This window comes from Caloenas nicobarica, chromosome 5 (assembly GCF_036013445.1).
Source record: "Caloenas nicobarica isolate bCalNic1 chromosome 5, bCalNic1.hap1, whole genome shotgun sequence".
Taxonomy (NCBI): domain Eukaryota; kingdom Metazoa; phylum Chordata; class Aves; order Columbiformes; family Columbidae; genus Caloenas; species Caloenas nicobarica.
Genome location: NC_088249.1, coordinates 39,544 through 61,912, shown reverse-complemented (window position 1 = coordinate 61,912; position 22,369 = coordinate 39,544). Strand labels below are relative to the sequence as shown.

Sequence of the window (22,369 nt, the reverse complement as noted above, 5' to 3'; positions counted from 1 at the left end):
CAAGTAAAATTTCTGCCAAAAGACAGTGAAGAAAACCAATGTTTGTAAGAGGATTTTTAAATCAACCAGTTTCACTGAAAAAAACACAAGTTTCTAACTCAGTAGAAGTACAGAACTTTTTCTTACGTAATTCAGCGTAACTGAATGAAAAGAAAATTTGCTCAAATATTTTCCCCCCATCAGCACTTAGTGCTGTTTCCCATATAAATCGGCAGCCCCTCAAGTTCTTCACCAAAGCAGATGACAGACATTATGTACTTCCATACCAGCTACACTAGTTGCAAATAAAAATGATAGTTTGTGACAAAAGAAGGGCACCATTTGCTTTTGCTATTTCACCTGAACCATCTGCTTTAAACATTTCCCAAAAACCAGCACCCCACCATTCCTGTCAAACCTTGAGAACAGACACACCTGTCAGGTTTAATCTTGAAACAAGACACAGAGAAATAAAAGTCTCACTGGGACAACTATCTTCGTTATTCAATGTCTATTAACATGTGGAATATTGTTATTTAATTTTGTGTTTGTCACTAAAATACGGTTCCTGGATATCTGTTTTAGCCACTCTGAGGGAGATAAACCCGTGTGCTCCTAAACTGACTTCCACATTTAAAAACCCCACCAAGCTACTGCTCTGCTCTAAGCAGCTTAGAGCTGGAAAATACTTCTATACCATACACACAACTGTTCTGATGTAAGGAGCAGCATATGCATTAAAATGACACCATTAAAACTGAAATGTAAAGTATAATGGTTTAAATTTCTTAATTTTACCAATGAACAACAACACTCTTGGAGCTGTTCAGTTCAGACTGACATATAAAATAATTTGGTCTGTTTTTTCACACCATGTACTATTGCTTGACTTTTAATTTTAATTTGTCACTCTAATTTCAGTTAATGCCAAAAAAACCCCTAACTTGTTAGAGTAAGGGGTAGAAAAGAGGAAACCTGGCTAAACACCTTGAAATGCATTTGCTATAAAACCTGTTTTACAAAAGGCTGTACATAGCCTCAGTTTTTGCCATAAATGAGAGCTCAGACGAACAGCAAACTCACAAACCTCTTGAATGCTTAACATTTCTTTGGTGTTCCATATTTTGACTTTTTAAAAGGGTACGTGACACTTCTCCTTGCTTCTCGTCCTCATCATCTCCACACCCGTTGCTGCAGTTCAAATGCTGACCAACGATGCCAACGTGAGAAGTGCCCTTATCATCAAATGCTAGCCATGCAAAAGGAAAAAAAAAATTAAAATAAAATTAGAAATAGTTTTTCCTGTATACTACAGGATTCTCAAATGGTTACATTTTCAGAGCCCCAAGCTGGTTTTATGCATACAGCATACTCATTTCAGAAATCTGGGTATTTCAGCAGAGATGCTCAGGTTTTGTTCATTTTTCACACGCAGAAGCTTTCAGCTACAGGTAAACCCAAGTTGAAAATCTAACCCAAAGCCTGAAGAATCATTTTTTAGTTTAAAGCCTTCCAAATACAAACAGCAGCAAAGGGGATTTGTGTTCAGTGCTAGAAATAAGACTTTCAGCTGATGTGACCAGTTAAAAATCAAACTGATTTTTACAAGTTCTGCAAGTTCCAGTCTAAAAATCCAGAGATTTTGAGATTCGACTGGTGTGACGGGCCAAGCCCAGTCAGAAGCAGGAGCAAAAGACTTTTCTTTACCAGTTAGTGCACACGTATTGTTAATTACTACACCCCTTAGCAGCAGCAGCCTGCCAGCTCTTCCCGGGGGCCGGGGCTGCGCGTTCGGGGTGATTAACTGGCTCAATGAGCAAAGTAAATGTGCTGCTCAGTATTTTACACTGAAGGTCAACTTCTCACAGGAGGTCTTTTCATATAATGAATGCAAAATCCTTAACCGCAACACGAATTACTATGTACGTGCAGTATTTGCTTCCTGATTTATGCTGTTCCTTGACAAGCCTGTTTGCTAATTTACTCTGAGGAAAGTAGCCGGAGCTGAAACGAGGAGCAACAAGTTCAACTTCTGAAAAAAGATCATGAGTCTCAGTAGCAACTGTTGGTTCTTTAATGTGATGGCTTTGCAAATTCAGACTGGTAAGATGCCCTCCAGTTTCAACTGAACTAAATTTTGTAAACTTTTTGGAAAAAACGCACGGCTGCCAAGGCTGCAGCAGGGCAGCGTCTGGGGAAAGAAAGCAGCAAATACCTTTGTGGACACAGCTGCCTCAGTTCCTTTCCTCCGTCCAGTTGAATCAAAATTGATTAAACATAAGCATAAAGAATCAGTTTCTGCCCATTACAGAAATCTGTAGTTACCTGTACTTCAGTGTGAGTCTAAAATACAACAGCATCACTTCAATTTCCTACCAGGAAATTAACTGCTGGCAACTTTTGGACCTTTCCGACTCTTACCCAGCTGGTGTCCAATGAATTCTCACACAATCCTGCACGGAATTTTGAGCTGCACACACTCACGGCTAGCATTTGCATTAACACATTTTATCCTGACACAGAAAGACAGAAACCCTGGAGTTCCTTCCCACCTCTAGTGCCACAGCATAAGCTCAATTTGACCAAACAGGCTCTAGCAAGTACCTTTTTTTAAGCGCTGAAGGGACATGACCTCACTGAACAAGAACAGACACATCAGGTGACCGTTCTGGTGCATCAGTGAAGCAAGATATACATTGAAAAGCACTGGGAAATACCTGTGCTGGAGTTGGATTCTGCCAGGTTTGGGTCTCTGGTTCTTGCAGAAGATGCCCTTGCAGGCTGGGATTTGCTGCCCAGCAGTGGAAAGGTGTCTGACCTGTTAAAACATACAACAAATTTTTATAGGAACAAAGCTATACCCTAGTCAGAGCCCATCTAAATAACACTTGGTAGCAAAGACAACAATAGATTCCAGTTTCTCCTCCCCAACGTACTTGGTGGACAAATATTTCCAGTATACGTCCACAAATGTGCACGCTGAGTAGAAAAAGAACATGGATTCAGTAGAAATTACTTGATGAGCAGGTCTATTGCGAAGAACACCATAAAGACAACCCTTAAGAGTAAACTTCACACGAGGACTACATTTAGCATACATTTGAAAAGCTAAGGAATCCTTTTGCCTTGGGACTGACGACGCTGGTTCCAGTCTGGCAAAGAATGGCAAATGAGAGTGACCCAACCCACTGACCCATGTCTCTGAAACAACCGTAATCCCTCTTTTTTAAAATGATGCATTTGACTCTGCAAGCTGACTGAGCGCAGAGCCCTGCGCTGTTAAATATTCGCCAGGCTACGCGGAGGCCCCAGGGGAACAGCAGCTGTTCCGCTTTCTGCTGGCACTGAAACACACAGCTAGAAAACTTGCTTTGAAAATCCCCAGGAAAGCCCACACTTCAAAGACTTCACTAATACCAGTATCAAGCTCCCATTGCTCACAGTAGCTTATCAGCAGATAAACCAATCCTTCTACAAGTTTACACCCAGAAGCACCTACATTCCCCAACTACACAGGTTGTGTGAACAGAAAGTGCCAACTTCTAAAGCTCGCACACCAGCACCTGAGCTAAACTCTCTGAAATTTTTATGAACATTCCAAGGCTTTTAATGTCTGCTGGGGTATGTTTTGGCGCTTCTAAAAACTCGGTCGTCCTGCCAGGTGTCCCCTCTCCTCTTTGGTAGTTCAGAACTCCTCTGTCTTTGAATCCTGCGAAACATTGAGCTTGTGTGTCACTGGCTAAGGGAGACGGCATGCTGTACAGAACATGTCCAGCCAAAACCTTGCCTGGAAGAACATTACAAACACAAGTTTATAGCCTTGACTTTTTAGGTATTCTAGCTTTTTAATGTGTTCTTTTAAAGATTATTTTTAAAACTGTGATTCAGCAATAATGCATGTGAGGAGGAGACATACATATAAATGAGTTCTGAGACTGCACAACTGTGAAAACCTTCTGTTCCTGAATCATCCCAGTTTCCCTCTGTCTCAAAAACCTTTCTTTTGTATATGGCCTCCCTTCCTATTCTGTTAACACAGTTGTGTGCCAGCTATATAAAGATGCAGCTAGTACAAACAAAAGATATCTTCAGATTAGAGCTACAAGCAGCTTTATTATGGGCTCCGAAAGCAGAAAATGGTGATTCTGTACTGCAAAATTTGCAAAATTCCTCAAAAACTTCTTTATTTTTTTAAAACATAAAATATAGTTTATACTGCTAATCACCAACTGGGTCATTGCTCTTCATAATCAAAGTAATGTGTCATCACACAATTTCTTTGTAGAAGAGCTCTGTGAAGGCATTTTAAATTAACAATTGTCTGTCAGTAATAAAATGAAACAGTCCATGGTTCACAGTAAGAAACATCTACATTTTCTTCCTGTTATGGCAAAAAAACCCAAACCATTTCTTCTTCAGTTTCCAGGCTATAATAAGGAAACTTTATCCTTCCTCTGAACTCGTTCTTTTTCTTACTCATTTCTTTAGGCTGTGGTTCACATACCTTCTGTGGGAGGCTAAAGCCTTAACACAGTACGTAGCGCACTGGGTTCCTATGGCTGCACCAGGGATCTCCTTCAATTTCAAAGCCAGCACAAACTAGAATAATATAACTAAGCAGCTACTGTATAGAGCAATTTATTTTTAGATAGGAAAATAAAAAGCAAGACATTAAGCAACCTGATAGAAAAAACGTATCCCAGATTTCACGCCCTTTAAGGAACACCAGCAGAGGCTGCGTGAGAATTTCAAAGCCACATTAATGCACGAGTTCCACTCACGTTATTCTCCTCCTCCGGGGGCCTGTGGACTCCGGGGAGGTGAGCGAGTCCTGGCTGCAAACTCCGCTCTCGCTGCAGGAGCCCGCGCTCGGGGAGGAACCGTGGGACGGGGAACCTGCCGACACATCCACTTTAACAGCAGAGTCGGGACTTTCCAGATCGGAAATGCTGCTGCTGAGCTTCGCCCTCTTCTTCGCTGCGCTATTTCGTAGAGACCTGAGTGAATTCTGCATCTAAACGGGATTTAAACCAAAATGACAGGTTTTATTCACTGCATAGGAAAAAAGCTTTTTTTAAGCAAAAGAAAGTATGTTTCTGAGTATGCAGCTCAATTCACAGGAGTCAGCGCATGTGACTCCACATGGGTTATGCAGTATTATAATGATCCCTTTCCTTGCTTTACTTCACAAGAATAATTATTCTGCAGGTAAATGCAAACGCACAGCGACACTGTATCCTGGCTTCATTCTGCAAAACACAAGAACAGATTCCTGCCAAAATCCTTCAGCTGCTCTTATCTTTCTTAATAAACTAAAGGAAGTGTTTGATGGCTGGCAGTACACACAACTGGGACCTCAGGCTTTCCACAACAGAACTGCACAAAGCTGCAAAATATGCAGCAGTGGATCCTGAAAACCATGCCTAGCAAGCAGAGCTCCTACTCAAATAGGCAGGAAAAATCTATAATGACTAGAGCTTCATGCTACTGCACAGTCTCTCCTCTTCTTGCTGAATATGTTTGAAGTAAAACCAAATTCTTCTGTCTGTTTCCCACCCCAAGATCCTTTCAGCACTGACTAGAGGACGGAAGATGAAGACAGTCAGGCAAAGCCATTCAGTGCAACAGCAACTGCTCTCAGATCCACAGAGACTAAAGACAGGACTTGAGATGCAAACAACTTCTATGAACTGTGACAGAACTAAGGATGCGTTGCATGGGATGATGGGGGGAAGATCATACAAAACCCCATCATACCTATGCTTCTCACGTAATCAACGTCGCAATGGTTTTAATTTCTGCTGGTGAGGGTAGTGTGGATACAGTTCCAACTCCCCACCGCCTCTGGAAATAATCAAGTGGTATTAAATATTTTCTATGTCATGGCCTGAGTGGCACATACTGAATACACATAATTATCAGTGTGTTTCCAGGTCCAGGAGGGATGCTGACCTGCCAAACCTAATGCCAAACGTGTCTGTGTCACATGGAACAGCAGCAGGGGACACCCCCCTCATCCAGCTTCACATCAGTTCTCATTTTACTCCACAAAACAAGGACTGAATTCCAAGAGCTGGGACACAGAGTGTGGGTGTCAGGACAGCCAGCTGCAGCAAAGCCGGGATGCTGAGGAAACTCCTGGGCTGAGCCAAATTAACCTTCATCATGGAAGTTATTTGTTATTTCGGGCCCTTTGTTATAACTGAAGAAAGGATTATGACTTAAATCTGACATGAAATTTAAAATTAGGTCAATACAATGCAAACAGAAGCTGTGTAAAGGCCCCAAGTTCTGCCTTCGTACTACTGCAACTGAGAACATCACAACTTGAACTTTGAGGAAAAGGTGGGAAATCAAGATGCCTGGAACAAACTCAGGAAGTGTGATTCGCCATCAGCTTTTCTTGCTTTTCTCAGCTTCTATCAGACACCCAAGGACTGGACACAAGAGGGAAATTTTTCTTGATGAGAACACTGGAATCATCTCCCCAGGGAGGTGGTAGGTTCTCCAGCACTGGACACTGCTAAGATGCAGCTGGACAGGGCGCCGCGCCAGCTTGTCTAGACCGGGCTTTGCCAAGAAAGGCTGGACCAGGTGATCCTTGCGGTCCCTTCCAACCTGGGATTCTATGATCTCATTGAAACCTCCTGTACTGATGACAGTGCCACAAATTAAAGTCAGAAACATTATTTCCTGACTCTTGTTCAGAAAGAAAAAGGCTTACAATATACAAACTGTGAAAAGTGCATAATGTCATATTTAAACCAACCTCTTCTTGGTCCACTTCCTCGTCATCAACGTTTAGCTCTGACAGATGAGCCGCAAGCTTCCCATCCACTTCGCTCAGCCACACGTCCTCGCACTCTTCGTTTCTCCGCTTCGTCACAATTAATTCCATTTTATCGGGCAGCGGGCTGGCGAGGCGGGGGATGGGGGGCACGGGCCTGGCCCCGCTCAGCCCGCGGTGTGTGCCCAGGGCGGGCCGGAGCTGCAGCGCAGGGCGGCCGTCCCGCGGGGCCTCCCCTGCAGAGGCACAAGCAGCCGTCAGCCCTTCGCAGGGGGCAGGAGCACAGGACTCACGGAATGAACTTCACATCTCGTTTCTGTCTCACACCCGAAAACTCCTTTTACAATGAGGTGAGAATTGAAAAACATACTTAGGCACACAATTTTATTTACTATTATAAATGTGTTTTGTTTGGCTGAGGAGGAGCAGGTTTGAATAAAACCTTTAAGAAAAGCAGAACTGGTGCACATTATCTCACATATTTAAAAGACGAAAGGAACAAAGCATGCCAGTATTTGAAACTACCAAAATACAAAGACTTCCCTTTCTAAAAGAAGCCTCTGGTGATGTGACAAGACTAGTGCAGCTATAAACCCCTCAGTTTCTAATGGAAATTCGGGCATTGCGTAATTCCCTATTTACTTGCCACTGCTTGAAACTACCCACAATGCAAACCTGAAATCCATTTTCACTCTCTTGACATTGTTCCTACCTGTGCTGTCTCCTGACTTTTGACTGAGAAGGTGCTTGGGTGCGCGAGGCTTGGACAGCCCTTCGAAGCTCTTGAGAGGCCAAGAGTTGGAGAGGCTCAGGGCATTATCTTGGGGCTTGTTTGGGGAGTCGGCCGGAGGGGTGAGGCGCTTGGGGCTGTGCCGGGGGGAGCGCAGGGGGCAGGACGGCAGGATGAACGCGCCCTGGGTCGCGGTGGGACCTTGGAAGGACACCGTGGGCTCCGCTTGATTGCAAACACTTCCCTGGGTCTTGCTGGAAAAATTTAGGCTGGCACAAACTGAGCAAAGAGAAAGAAAACAGTATTTGCCATAATTAGCTTCTTTGATGGCTCTTACAATAATTTACAATGAAATAATACAGCATCTAGATAGTCACAACTGAAAGTCAGCATCTTACCCAAGCAAACAGACAAATCAGCTAACTTCATTTTGCAAATTGTATTGTTCCTCAAAAACATCCATTTCCTTTCTCTCCATTTGATTGAGTTTGAGCCCAAGCTCATGCAGTCATGTCTTGAAGAATTATATTTAAAAAAACAAATGATGCAAGCAGATTGACCACGGTTCTGTTGCTTGCTGCTCTGAATGCCAAGCCTGCACAGCACACAGCTTGAAAACACCACTCTCAAAACTCCGTGATACAAGAGTACAAATAAAGCACAAAAGTTACAAATTCTACTTCCCTTAATAAAAAAACCTTTTAAATATTTTTTTTTTTTCTCAGAAAACAGTAGGTAGGAAAGATAAATGCAGATTTAGAACTAGACTGTTCTAATTGTTTTCCGTGAAGACCAGATGCATGTTCCCTGCACACACTCGGGTTTTTAACCACATGAGTGAAAGAGAGGAGAAGTTTAAACAAAGCTCCTGACAGCCCCTGGAAGGACCAGTGTCACCGGGAGCTCAGCCCCACAACCAGCTCCACAGGCACAACTGGGAGAACAGGAAAGCACAGCCCAGCAGTGACAACAAGTGACAGTGTGAGTCAGGCTCAGGGAACCTTTCCATCGTCTGTCACTCCAAAGAAAACCATTTGATTATGCCTTTAGTTATAGTATAAAAAAATCCCTTTACAAATCAGACAGCTCCAAGGTCTCTGTCTTCTGCTTTCCAAGGCTACAGCATTCCCTGAGTATCCTGGAGCAGCAAAACTGAGCCAAGTCAGGTGTGGGATGTACAGCCAGAGAAAGGCTCAAGGAACAGTATCTGGCAGAGGAACAAATCAGCAAGTGTGGCCAAAGTACCTGACAGCCTTCTCAAGACTGAAGATAAAAGAACATTGACTTTGCAGTTGCAGAAGCAAAAAACAAACAGGAAATTTCTCCTTTTTTTCCAAAGGCATGAGAAAAACACAGTATCTAGAGCCCAGAAGTGGTCAGAAGTAATAAAAACTACTACTAAAAGGTTATTCAGTCTCTACTCAGACATGTTTGTGCCTCCCGCCTGTGTAGCGCTTTTCATTTGTGGTTATTAACTGGCAACCCACACCGTTGGTATCGGACTGTATCAATAAAAGTGCAGCTGCAACAGAATCTGAACCGTTCCTATGGATCTCCCAAGAAGGCGTCAGCTCTGTCCCTCGTCCAGCTCATCTGGACCACACAAAGCAGCTATGTCCACAGATCTGGCGTCATTACCATGTGTTCCTCTGGACAGGGAGCTTATTCCTTCACTAAGCGTGCATCTGGCATTTTTATTATTATAACTACTTAGGAACAGACAGGTTTATACGTGTCACAGGTCTTGATTTGTCACAGCCTCCAGCTCAAAGGTCCAGGTGCGCTCAACCAAATCCCCGGCCTCACTTTTGAAACCAGCAGCAAAACCCACCCGGCATGGCAGCGCCCTGGTATCTGTCTGGTAAAAGCTGCACAGAGGCCCCCAGAAATTAAAGCAATGGTATGAGAATGAAAAGCTTTCCGTGCACCAACACCGTGTCTGTGCCCCCACACCTCGCGGGGGACCAGAGAGGGACGTTCATCATCTCGGGGGACGAGGCTCCAACCTGGCCCTGTCACAATCTGACTGGTGACATTAACAGAACTCTCTAAATCAATTTGTCAAACCCAGTTCAGATTCTGTTACAGCACCACCTTTTATATAGCACAGAGTCAGATACCAACCGTGTGGGTTGCAAATTAATAACCACAAACAGGAGAGAAGTACAAATCTGTCTGAATAGGGGCTGAACAACCTTTTAGTAATAGTTCTTATTTCTTAAGGCAGCATAGAAATAAAGAGGCATTTCCAAAGTAACATGCACTGACTTACGATACAGTTAGAATCCATGTACCTTTGTCTTGCTGACAGTTATTTAATCCTAAAAATTGTAAGTTGTCCACACTACCACTCCTCCCACGGGTCTGTGTGTATCCAAGTGTTCCACGTTTCCCTGAAATCTGTGGCTGATGAGAGCCCATAGCACCTTTCAAAAGAAACACAAAAGTAACTAGACAAATACTTAACATACGGTATTCAACAAAAAATACACCATAATATTTAACAGTGAATTAAGACTCCTTACCTAACTTCCAGTGTCAGATATAACTACTTTCAAAGTATTTAATTCAGGAGTTTCTAAGCAACCTCATAATACTGTTCACAGGCACGAACTGGAAAAAAGGCTGGTTGTTCTTCCAGGGCACTCCTCCAGCTGAGAATTGTAGGGGGTCAAAAGAAAAACCTAGAGCTACTCTCTCATTTAAGATGTGACAATAAAGGGAAGACAAGGCCTTAAAACCCCAGAATACAGCGAGTTTCTTTAGAGCGCCCTCACTTGCAGTGAGTACCCTTGGCGTGCCACACACGCCAGCAAACCCGAGAACAGACCCGACCGCCGCGGGAAGGGACAAATCAGGCCTGGTCCTGCCCAGTCTCTTCACATGCCTTTTGGCTATTAAAACCAATCACTGAGTCTCATTGCCAGTGCAAATGAAGTGGAGCACTATCCCTACACTCTTCTATACACGTGGTTTTCAAAAACATTACAACATTTTTATCCTTTAAAACAATCTTTAGAGCTTACTCTTCGGACAGCTTTGCACCGCAGCTGTTTACACAAAGCAAAAAGAGAAAAAGTGCAAATCTACAAGAGCTATGCACTGATGTGCTCTTCTGAACAGCCTACCCTACAGAAATACAACCTCCCAACATGTTGCCTGGTTTCCAGTTTGGTGTTTCACACCCTGCGACCAGTGCCTTGACAGCATCCTGTTTAGGATACTAACTGCTATTGCAGCCAACAACATATTCCTGCTCTAAAGTCACTAGAATTCTGTGTCTCCTTTTAATTTAATTTACTGCTTTATCTGCAATTCATATTGTATTTTACAGTGTGAAAGAACATCGTCTGAATTACTCTGCTGCTGATCTACATGGCACTTCTTCCTAATACTGCAGAAGCAGCAGACAGCTCCATATCTCAGGGATGTCCCGAGTCCTTTCCTTCAATACACTGTTCACATCATTGCACTATTTCTTTTCGGTCTTGCTGTCTGCAAAAAAAGCTGATCTAGAAACTCCCTCGGGTCCGTGTAAAATAATGAAAATCTGTGTGTATACAGCAAGACTGGCAAACAGCTTCTCCAGGAGCTGGAGGCGTAGCCCTGTGCCCAGTATTCAGTTCTTTGTGGTAAATGAAAATAAATAACAAAACAAATAACCAAGAAATTATAAATTGTGTTCATGAAGCTACAAATTTATGCTCAGGTTCTTCTAAAACTATTTTGTAAACAGCAGATCAAACGCTTTTCTGTGTTATGACTTACCAGCACAAACAGAGGGATGCTCTGAGTTAAAATCTATACAGTTCTGAAATAAATTCCTCGAAGCTCTTTTTCTACTAAAAAATAACTCGTCGCTGACTGGTACTCCTTGAGAGGGCCGTAACTTTGGAGAATGGAGAAAATCATTGGATGTAGAGAACTGTAGGGAAAAGGAAAACACAGAAAGATTCACGTGTGTGAAATGAATGCACAACCCTTTTCCGTACAAACAGCAGAACTACCCACGTAACTTTGTCATCCGGACCCCAGCACAGCCCAGACCCATCTTTCTTTACAATAAAGCTACACAAACCACTGCCAATATGTTCAAGACAGAACTGACAGAAAATAGAGGGTTTTTTTCCCTATCACTTAGACAACAAAAAGCAAGAGTGTGTCCATGAGCCTTATCTGCCACCCACAGAAGCAAGTGGGATTCGGCACTTAAGCATTATAAAGCATTTTAATTCATTTCCAGTTCTCACCCTAATACAGGCTGACACTATTCACGCTGAAGGAAAATAAAAAGCAACAAAATATACTGGTAGAGATTTGTGCTAGCCATCAATTTCAAAAAATTACATTAACATCTTGAACCATGTACATTAAGCTACGTAAATGCTTAAACGGTCAGTAGCTCCTTGAGGTGTGAAACAAGCAGGCTCCAGATTGAGTCGAAAAGCTGTATTTGGTAATATCAGCATCTTGTAATGAGAATTAATTATACTTATAGGAAAAATCTGAATAACATAAGTATTTAGCAAAGTAAAGATCATGCTTTAAATAAAGGTTTCTTGTTTTCTGATTGAAATAGCAAAATCAGTAATTTAAATCATTTCCAGGCTATTTTAACTCTGCTCTCCCCTTTCACAGACAAAGCTTCACACTGAGGTCAAAAGAGAAGCCAGAACAGAAATGGAAATATTTATTCAGTACTGGAAAGAACAGCATAAGGTTAAGCCTAAAAACCTCCTTTACTCAATAGACCGCTTGTGCGAGTGGAGAGCTTGGATCTGACACATACACAGCACATTCATTTATAAAAACATGCACTTTTTAATTTCACTGAACATCTCAGTTCACCATAAAGACGGATTGTCGAATGGGGAACTCCACAAAAACTGTTGCACCATGAAGCTGCAGTTCCCCAGCAGTCTGTAATTCAATTATCTCCTGCATTCCCAGCCTGGGGCAGGTGCAAACAGGCACCCACCAAGCGGGACCCCCGGGCTGCCCGCAGCAATTGAACAGGGCACAATGTTGGAAGTTCTGTCACTGGGTCAAATCAACAGCAGCCAAACGCTCTGAGTTAATATCTTGATGGGGTTTGATTTCATATCCTGATGGGGTTTAATTTAACGTTTCATATTTTCAAGGGGGTTCACAAAACAAAGCATGGCCAGAACTCAAAACTCAAAGCAGCACAGTCATGAGATGAGTAGCACGGCTATGAGCACACTCTAATTATTTTAAAATCATTATGACATTTACTTGGCCACATAATATCTTAAAAATAGAAATTTTTATGGTTATGGAACATAGACAAAAAACTTCAAGAGTTTCCACAAAACCATCGGGTCCCTTCCAAATAAAGGAGGTTCGTGATTTTCCTGGTTTTAATGGGAGACAGCAGCAGGAATCCAGCAGGTGTGAAAGGCTTCGGCAAGATCAGATCTGCAAATAATGAAGCTTTGCAAAGAAAAAGAAAGGAGTTCCGATTGCTGGATATGCAGTAAGAACACTGAATTAAATGGGTAAGAATCAGCACTGTGCTGGCTTGTCATCGCCCGGGGGCCCTGAGGGACACCAGTTTTACTTCACAAATGAGAAAAATGAGGCAAGTGGTCTGTTCCGCATTATTACAAGTCGGGATAAAAGCGGAGATGAGAACTCAGCATTCCCACTTCTGCGATCAGCCAGCCAGAAAACATCGTTTTCAATTTACACATCTTTCAGTCTGTAAATAAATGTTACTCGTACAAATTACTGACACCCCATTTTTCCATACAGACAAAACAATATATGCAGAAGGAGCAAATTACACAATGCTGACATGACTGTACAACTTTGCTCAGTTGTTCCAATCCTAGCAACAGGAATAAAAACTGATTTCTTGTATACAAATTATTATTAGAGTAACTACAGATTTGCTAAACACTGGCACGCAAGGTGACAGCAAATAAACGCAAACCTAAAGCTGCCAGATCTTTCACCAAAGTAGATGGCAAATCCTGGCGAAGAGATTTCTCAGAAGGTTTCAGCTTCATTTAAATTCCACTAGTACCACCATCGTAAAAATATCTGAATCCATCCACGAAAACATTAACTCGGTTACCAAAGCACAGCCCCTGCAAGTGACCCATCGCTGACAGATGCTCTGTTCTGATATCCCGCACTGGCCAAGACGAAAGGTCCTGATCAAATACCCGCAGCCACCAACACCACAGTCCCAGGGAAGAGATCAGCAACAGCACAAACATCTAATGGTATCTCCCCAAAATACCCTCCCAGTCTGCAGAAAACCTGCAGCTCACAGCCCAGAGCCTGAGGCCTCAGCTCTGTCACACGCAGCTCAGCACCCCAGCCCTTTAACCCTCCTGAGCGCCGCGGAAAACAAAGAGCCGCTGTTCCATGAAGCTAATTTTACAGGTCACTTGAACACTCGCTAAGGTCTTCATAACATCCAGCTATTAAATTCTCTGGTTATCAGATCAGCACATAAATGGAGAACAACACAGGTATTGCCAACAGTGTAGTTGCATGAAAATGTGCGTAGTTTGTGAACACTTCATAGCATGGGTTAAAACTTCAGCAAAATGTTCAAATGTTCTTGCTCCCCCCGAAAAGAGCCGTGCTTTCAACAGCCAGCACAGGGCCCTTCAACATATGGGGAAAAAACACAAGTAACTCTTATCCTGCAAGAAGGACCAGGCCTGTTCTGTTGTCCGTGCCGCACAGCGCATTTCCAAGGTACTCACAGGAGGGCTGAGCTCCCAGAGGTCCAGCGCGGGCTCCCAGCACAGTCTGCTGGTTCCGGGGCAGCCAGCTGGTTTCTTCATGTTTCAGCAGAGCAGGGGAGCTCGTAAGGTCTACAGAAGTAGCACTGAGATTTTTAGGAAGTGTTTTTGTACCCCAAACTACAGACAGAGTTTTTGTTCTCATAACTTGCTTAAATAGAAATTACAGAAGAATTTAAAAGGGACTGGGGGATTGCTAGGGCAACGTTCTTCAACTCATTTGTGCGACCTCTGACGAATGGCACAAGCTGGGAAACCACTGGAGAATGCCACACGTCTGGTCACAGCAGGCTAATTTCAATTACTTCACGTCAGCACCCAAAAGATCGGTAGATCATGTCAAGTCCTAAAGAAAACAACATAAACGTTTATTTTGGAACAGGATGTGGTCTGGTTCAGATTGGAACTGTTTACACTCTCCAAGGCTAAACCCTAGGAATAGGAACAGACACGGTACATCAGTGTCTCCAGAAAGAGAACACTCTGCAGCCACTTCAACTTCATCCATTGGATTTCCAGATAACAAACTGGACAACGCAAGCCTGGCTCTGCCAGCTCGGGATTAGACATGAACGGGACCTTACTGAAGCGCAAAGGAAAACATTCATGGGTTATACACTTTATTACCACCCTTCATTGCCAAGAACTTCCTATTTCTAGCAAACGAAGTGTTCCTCCGATGCTGTTGTACGGCTCCTGTAACTATGTGCTTCAGGTTGTAAAACCGCAGGTACTCAAAAAATTAAAAAAAGTGACCATTTAATTAATTTAGGTAGAAAGCGGAGAAGCTTCAGCTTCCCAGTGCGAGCTGAGTGGTGATACAACTCCCTCTGCCCCACGTAAGGTGCAGGTCAGGCTGCTCAGATCTGGATTCAGGAGAAGGCAGAGCCTGTCCTGTGGCTCTGGCAGAGGTGTGCAGCTGCCAAGAACGGCAAGTGTAGAAGCACTGATGGTAAACTCAGGTGCAGAAAGAAAAACAGAAAGCTGAGGTGCAATGAACAACTGTTAAGCCATGAGCCTTCAATCCCAGTATTTAAAGCACTGAAGCATGCAACCCTGCACTTTACCCAGAGGATACTAGTTGTCAGAAATACAACCCACAGATTAAACCAGGGCCGGTGTAACGGTTTTGTTTAATGACCTTTTGGAGGGGTGAGTGCTGCACACCCCACGAGTGCCCCTCCAGGCAGAGCACCGCTGAGCCCTATCACCAGAGCTGGTTCCTTTGCCAGCAAACTCCGTGTCCGTGTGACCAAGTCTGTGTCAGCCACAGCGCTGGGCCGGGCGGCTCCGGGGCAACCAACGTCCCGCTGCTCCCACTGCTGCTCTCTGGCTCTACAAGAGGCAGCTGGAGCTACCGGATTCCTGAGAAAGGCCCTACAGTGTTTACCCATCAGTCTTCTGCCATTACTACTGGGGAGAGCACTCCTTATCGCAGAACAAAGGCATCGCCTGGAAGGAGGGGTGGCAGCTCAAGCACCTCTCACTTTAGGGGTTCTCGCTAAGGGGCATTAGGCAAAGCTGCAGGAGGCGGCAGCCCTGCGTGTCCCCACAGTCACACAGGACCCGCGGGGCTGTGCTGCCAGCCTGCCCCAATCACAGCTGGCAACCCTGAGCTTACACATGGCTACGAAACACAATCGGCTTCAACAGACTTCAGGGACTGCAGAGAAATGTTTCATCAATAGCCCAGTTTAACACCGCCAACAGGAGCTGCCTTCAGACAAACCCTTGAAGGCAATGAACGTGCTTTATCTATCGACGTTGTATTTTTAGTACACATTAACTTACACATGTTTTACTTCATCTCTTATCTGATCAGGAAAGTCTAGACATGGCCTTGGACAATCACTGTGTAACGCGACCCTAAAAACACTAGTAAAAAAACAACTTTAAACATTAAGCTAATTTCATGCATTCTTTCAGCCACAGAATTACTCCAAAAGTTAATTTTTAAGCAAATTCATTTCAAAGGAATGTCTGAATTAATTATTAATTTTTTACATTCCTATAAACGAGTCAACTATCCAAATTTTATGCATGATATACCTTACCGAAAACAGTTAAGAGATGCGGAGCTAGCGTTCTTTCTCCCCTTTACTTTGTTTGCTAAATGCCTCAAGAAAAAGAGCTTCATTTATACGGCTTATGGCAAACTGCTTCAGTTAATAAGGAACGTCTTCAAGTAGAGGAAACACTGTCCAGGTTTATTCATCCCAGTGTGCCTTAAGTGGAAACACAGCTCTCCTTGTATTGAAGGTATGAACACACCACGGGATAGCAGCAGATAAAAAGATGTGCCCTGTGCTGGGGAGCGTTACAACCTCTTCAGGCAGGTGTAACAGTGACAGAAGCCAAGTGATCGGGATGTGAGGATGGGGTAACGAAGCGGTCAGCCTACAGTGATCCAATAAGTACTTCAATACTTAGACCACTGTGCTGTTTAAACTCCTGTTACAGCAAATGTGGGTCCAGCCAACAGGACTCAATGAAGTGTTGAAAACAATTAGTCTCATCCCAGGTGAGGTCCTTGGTTGCCCAGACAGCTCTGCAGTCTCCCTGACTGCACAGGCCGGTTTTCCATCCACTATGGGGCTGCTCGGGCAATCACCAGGGAGGAAACTAAATGGAATCCCTGCTCTTTTCTTCTTCCACACGATGACGAGCAGCACCCACCTTATCTTCTGATAAAACGCCTCCATGACACTTCTCTTTGTAAACAAGGCTGTTCCTCGCCCTCACCGAGGGCAAAGCCACAGGAGCTACATTAGATCATGTTGTGTCTTTCACAGGAGCCCCGTCACAGCCAAACATTTTTTACAGACACTGAAGTAAAAACTGAGTGCCACCACTATTTCTGAGTGACAAACAAGTGCCACCAGCATCAGTTAAACAACCGCTATTGCAGGGAGATGCACGATGGTTCCAGCAGCGTAAGCAGGCTAAACGGGGACTGTTCAGAGAGGCAAAGTTACTCCTTGAGCCAGGTCCAACTTACATTCCACTTAACATGTCTTGAAAGAGCTCGGCAGGTGGGCAGCTGTTTAACCCACAGCAATTTTCAAAGCCCAGCTCCCAAAAGCCAGCTGCAGACTCACTGTAAAGCCTTATGTCTGCCAGCAGTACATTCTTCAGAACCGCCCACCTGCAAAGAAACAGTTCGCATTTGCACATGGACCCAACCACATTTTTCAAACCCACTGAACACGAAATATCAGCTGCTGTATTGTATCAGCCTTCAGATGACTCTTTGTAACGATGGGAACAGTGCTCTTGACATTGTTCACAGTGTTCGGGTGAACTGATACCACTAAAGCAACCCGGTAATAATGCAGGTGTAATTCTGGTGCTGTGTTCATCTACGTCCAAGTTAAAATTGGCAGTTTTCAAATCCTATCAAACATGACATCAAATGTTATTCTTGTCAGTACTTACCTGCACATAAACAAAAAGCTACGTGGAGTTATACTTCGATGTAAAATGAATTCTGGAGGTTTCTGGTTAATCAGAAGTCTTTCAAGTAAGAGTGCAAAAGGAGCATTACATATTTCCTTTGGCAGAGTACAACTTATGAAGTCTTCAAATTCTGACACCTCAGAGCTACCAATCTGCTTTCTACCAACTTAAATATGCAAGATAACAACGTAAAATGGAAGTGAGAGGCAAACACAGCAAGTCAGAAAGCAGAGGGAAGAGACAGAAGCAAACAGAATCTCTAGGAGGCACAGGTTTTCTTAGAAAAACAGTCATTAGTGCAAAAAATTTAGTTCTTATTAAATTGGAATAAATACAGTACATGACAAACAGGATTTTCTCCCTGCAGAAGTATTTTCATTGCCGCCTATGGTATAGTATGTGGCAGCAGCAAAAGAAAAGCAAGACTGGTTAATCTCACAGCTTGAGTCCTTGCAGAGCAGCAAGGAAAAGAGATTCAGGAAAGGAACCTGCACTGATCGTCACAAATACTCCTGCTCACAACAACTATTTCACTGAATAAAGGCTGAAACGGATTCTGTTCTAATTCTGCAAAAACAGATGACACAAATATAAGTTCTACATCTGTTCATAAGTAGGAACGAAGTTAAATATTCAGCCTAATACACAGGGATGTAAAAATAAAGATGATCACAAAAGGAAAACGTCCATTTAAACTTGAAGTATTTGCGCGACGTTATGGCAAGGTCTTCCATGGAGAAAAGAAGAAAACTTGTCATCCCGCAAGGATTCGGTCACACAGACAGATGTTGGGATGACGAAGAGCTAAGCCAAGGGGTCGTCAGGCGCAGGACACCGGGCTGGTTCAGGTGTTACACACGGGGGGTACCCAGCTGGCTCACACCAGCTGCCTGGGGGGCTCTGTCCACCCGACAGTCAAACAAACACCACCAAAACCCGCTCCAGATATCTGGCAGTTGGGTTGGTTTGCATCCCAATATTACATGGGGGCATTTACACCCATGAAGTTCATGCTACACATCTAAAAATACACATAGTCTAAAACATATTTATCATAGTGGTATCACAGATGTTCCTTAGTAAACCAAGTACCTCACTATCACTGACTTGAAGCCACAAACGTGTAGCTATTTCCCCAGGTCAAATTTAACTTTAAGTTCACACCACTTCTAAATGTACTTTACATATGCAGTAAAACAGAAACCATAAATTAATTTCTTTCTTTCACTTGCTCCAGGGGTGGAAAATTTGGCCACTCCTCCCAATTTACAGGAATAAATACAACCACATGTACAAAAAGATTAAAAATTATAATTTAAAAGAGAACTATTTCCATAGCACCTGTGACCTCAAGAAAGCACTGGTTCAGGCAGAGGACCTTCCACCATCCTGAGCACCACCTGGTTTTGGTGTGTGTGCTGGCTGCTTTTTGTTGGCAGTCTACAGAAAAGCACAGGTGAGGCAGCAGCACACAGCTCAGCACACAGCAGCAGAGCTCAGCACAGCGTGCTGCAGAATGCTGCCAATTCACTGTTATTGCCACAAGTTCTGCTAGTTAACACTGAAAAGCTGGTTCGAAAACAAAAAGCTTCTTGCTCAAGAGGTGTTTGCTACATAACTTGTTGCCCACACCCTATTTGCTCTGTAGATAACCCAAGGGAACTTAGTTGCCTGGTTCATGAACTCAAAAAGATGCAGATCCTTTTAGGGGTCTCAGTAAAGCCAATACCTGCACCAACGAAGGGCATGAGCTTGTGTGTGTACAAGTACACACACAAACTTAAGGGTTTTACACGACAGTAACATTAACTCATGTTTCTTTTTATTAGGAGACTTTATTAAAAACTAGCCGCCACGAAGCAGCCCTGTCATGACCTCATCCCATCCAGGAACAAGTTACTAAGAAACTAAGAAATAAATTCTGAATACATAAAGGTGGTAGTGAGGAAGTCTGTTCTATACAGCTTTTGATGTTCTGAAAAGATCCACTGCCTTAAACTCACTCACTGGAGATCAAGGTATGATAAATTTAAGAAAACCTGTCCAGTTAAAGACAAAAAAACCCACCAAAAAACACAACCACACACGCAGCTGCACCCTCAGGTCTTAAACACACAGATGGTTTACAAAATATATGTCCCAGAAGAGACCACTGCTAACATAAAAGGGACCTGAACACTTTTCCAAAGGTTCCTTCCCTTTGCAGCTGCCAACATGGTCAGCAAGTGGGAAAACCAAAACTGGGGTCAATCGGAACTGCTATTACCTACATTTTCCCAGTCAAATCAGACTGAGGAACAAGAGCCACACAGACATTTGGCAACCCCCAGGTTTTTCTAGAGGTCAGCATGCTGCCAAGAAGCGCTGGCTCAGCCTCGCTCCAGAGCTCTGCCTTCTGGAGGTCTGCCTTCCCTGAACCAAACCAAACAGCTTTTGTGTTCAGGAAACTCTTTGCAGTCCACCAGGTACTCTCAAACACAAATATACAAACAGAAGCCCTTTCCCCACTTTCGTACACATTCCCTGGATTTTGGCTAGCCATTGTAAAAGATGGGTCACTAGGGTCAGATGTAACAAGTGCCTCACTGAGTCCAGGTAACCTAAAAATAAAGATTTTTTTTTTTATATAAGTGATATGTTGTCTGGTTCCTGCTGGTGTTAGATCTGACATAAGGTGTTCTCAAGTCTGCCTTCCGAGATTGACACACACATAGAGACCCTTGCATGTAAAGTACTAGCAGTATCAGCCATACCTCACAAATACCTGTAATTTAATAAGCCTTTGACAACTTTCGAATCTCTTTAGAACATGCCTTAGAATAAACAAGCCCAGTGAGCTACAAATACATACCTGCTCCACACTCCTTGTGAGAGGCACCTTGACTCCTGCTCCGCCTTCCCCATCTCCAGCCTGCTCATTTTCCCAAGGCAGTTTGTTTTTTCCTTTACCCGCACTCAGGACTCTTCTTGGACTTATTCCCTCATCGGCACACGCACTGTGGGAGCTGGAGTTCGGCACAGCATCGTCCTGCGTGCGGTACCCACAGTAACTGTGTGCGCTCTGAGTCCTGTTGCCCATCAACAACCAGTCTGTATCTGCCCCGGGGGGCAAACACAACCCCCTGTTGTGACCAGACGATGGCAAGGGCACAGCGTACTCTACAAAGCCTTGGTCTACCAGCTTGGGCAAGGTCTTCCTGGCCAGTCTGGCCTGCACCGCGTGCATCACCCCATCCCCATTGTCCTCAAGTTCCACGGCATCCACCGCCTTGAAGAGAAGGGCGGTTTTGCCCGGCCCCATGGAAGATGCCAGCACAGCAAATGCTTCCATGGCAGCATGCCGGACTCTGCGCTTGCCATCCACCAGCGCTGGAGCGAGCCCAAACGCCAGCTTGGCCAAGTCCAGCTCCTCGCCCGGGTAGGTGAGGAGAGCCACGATGCAGACGTTGACCACCTCCTCACGGACCTTGGAGTTCTTGTGCTGCAGGTACTCGGGCTGCAGCAGCAGGCGCAGCACGGGCTGAGGCCCCGCTGTCTGCATCAGCCGCAGGAGCAGGCGGTTGTACTCCTGCCGCACGGCCAGCTTATTGTCCCCCAGCACTTTACCAGCAGCAGACACCAGCGGCGTGAGGAAGGCCTGGACCCGGTCGCCCAGGCGCAGGGCCAGCAGGTGGATCACCTCCAGCGCCCCCAGCACCACCTTGAAGTTGGAGTCATCCAGGAGGGCGCAGAGGAGGCCGATGAGCCCCAGGAGGCTGGGGGCAGGCGTGGAGCTCACGGTGGCCTGGCTGGCGGCTCCGACCACCCTCTTCAGCTCCTCCACGGCCTGCGTGCGGCTCCGGTAGTCCTCCTGGTCCAGCAGGCGGGCGTGCAGCTCGGGCGGCAGCAGCCCGAACTTCAGGCCGGTGCCGCCGGGCTGGGCAGGGGGCGGCGGCGTCGCGTCCCCTCCGGGCGGCCGCGCCTCCGGCAGCCACGGGAAGGGCTCGGCGCCCGCCTCCTCCTCCTGCCGCTGCCAGGCCAGGCTGCGGCAGAGCTCCCCGAGGCCGCGCCGGGCGGGGGGCGGCGTGAGGGCGCGCAGGGGGGCGGCGGGCGGGCGGAGGGGGCGGCCGGGCAGGCGGCGCCGCCCGCGCGGGGCCGCTCCACACAGCGCCGGCCGCGGCCCCCACGGCAGCTCCGCGGCGGCGGCGGCGCCCTCCTCCCCCGCCGGCCGCCCGGGGCGCTGGGCGCGGGGGCTGTGGCAGGGCGGCAGCCGCCGCCCGGGCCCCGCCGGGTGCTCCATGGCGCGGGGCGGCAGCGCCTGTGCGGCGGCCATGGGCGGCCGGACGCACCGACCCGCCCCGGCAACGCCGCGCGCCACAACACGGCTGTCGCCAGGGGCCGGCGCGCAGCGCGCCTGCGCGGCACCGCCCACGGCGCGGCGGGCGGGGGGGGACCGGCGCAGGTCTGACCGCTCCCCCGCGTCGCCCCGGGCGCTGCGGAGCGCGGATGCGCCGCTGCACACCCGAGAGCCTCGGGGCGGGAGCGGGAGGTTCCGGGGCTGCGCCGCCTGGCGCCGGTGAAGCGGAGCCACCTCGTCCCCCTCCCGCGGTGCGGGAAGTGGCACCGTCCGGGCCCGGGGGGTTGTGGGTGCGCGGC

General features: G+C 45.7%; 1 protein-coding gene across 8 annotated transcripts in view; it reads right to left on the bottom strand.

The window, feature by feature from the left end:
• LOC135989662 (pre-mRNA-processing factor 39-like) overlaps nucleotides 1-22,013 on the bottom strand; it is a 51,992-nt gene extending 29,979 nt beyond the window's left edge. For 7 of the 8 annotated variants that reach the window (XM_065636652.1, XM_065636654.1, XM_065636653.1 and 4 more), the window contains exons 1-8: nucleotides 20,586-22,013; nucleotides 11,265-11,421; nucleotides 9,791-9,922; nucleotides 7,479-7,775; nucleotides 6,749-7,002; nucleotides 4,761-4,993; nucleotides 2,697-2,797; nucleotides 1,067-1,228 (exon numbers count right to left, since the gene is read on the bottom strand). In XM_065636652.1, the coding sequence (XP_065492724.1) occupies nucleotides 1,067-1,228; nucleotides 2,697-2,797; nucleotides 4,761-4,993; nucleotides 6,749-7,002; nucleotides 7,479-7,775; nucleotides 9,791-9,922; nucleotides 11,265-11,421; nucleotides 20,586-22,013 (2,764 nt within the window). The remainder of the gene's footprint in view (nucleotides 1-1,066; nucleotides 1,229-2,696; nucleotides 2,798-4,760; nucleotides 4,994-6,748; nucleotides 7,003-7,478; nucleotides 7,776-9,790; nucleotides 9,923-11,264; nucleotides 11,422-20,585) is intronic. The other variant, XM_065636655.1, reaches the window with a different exon arrangement.
• Nucleotides 22,014-22,369: the final 356 nt, after the last annotated feature.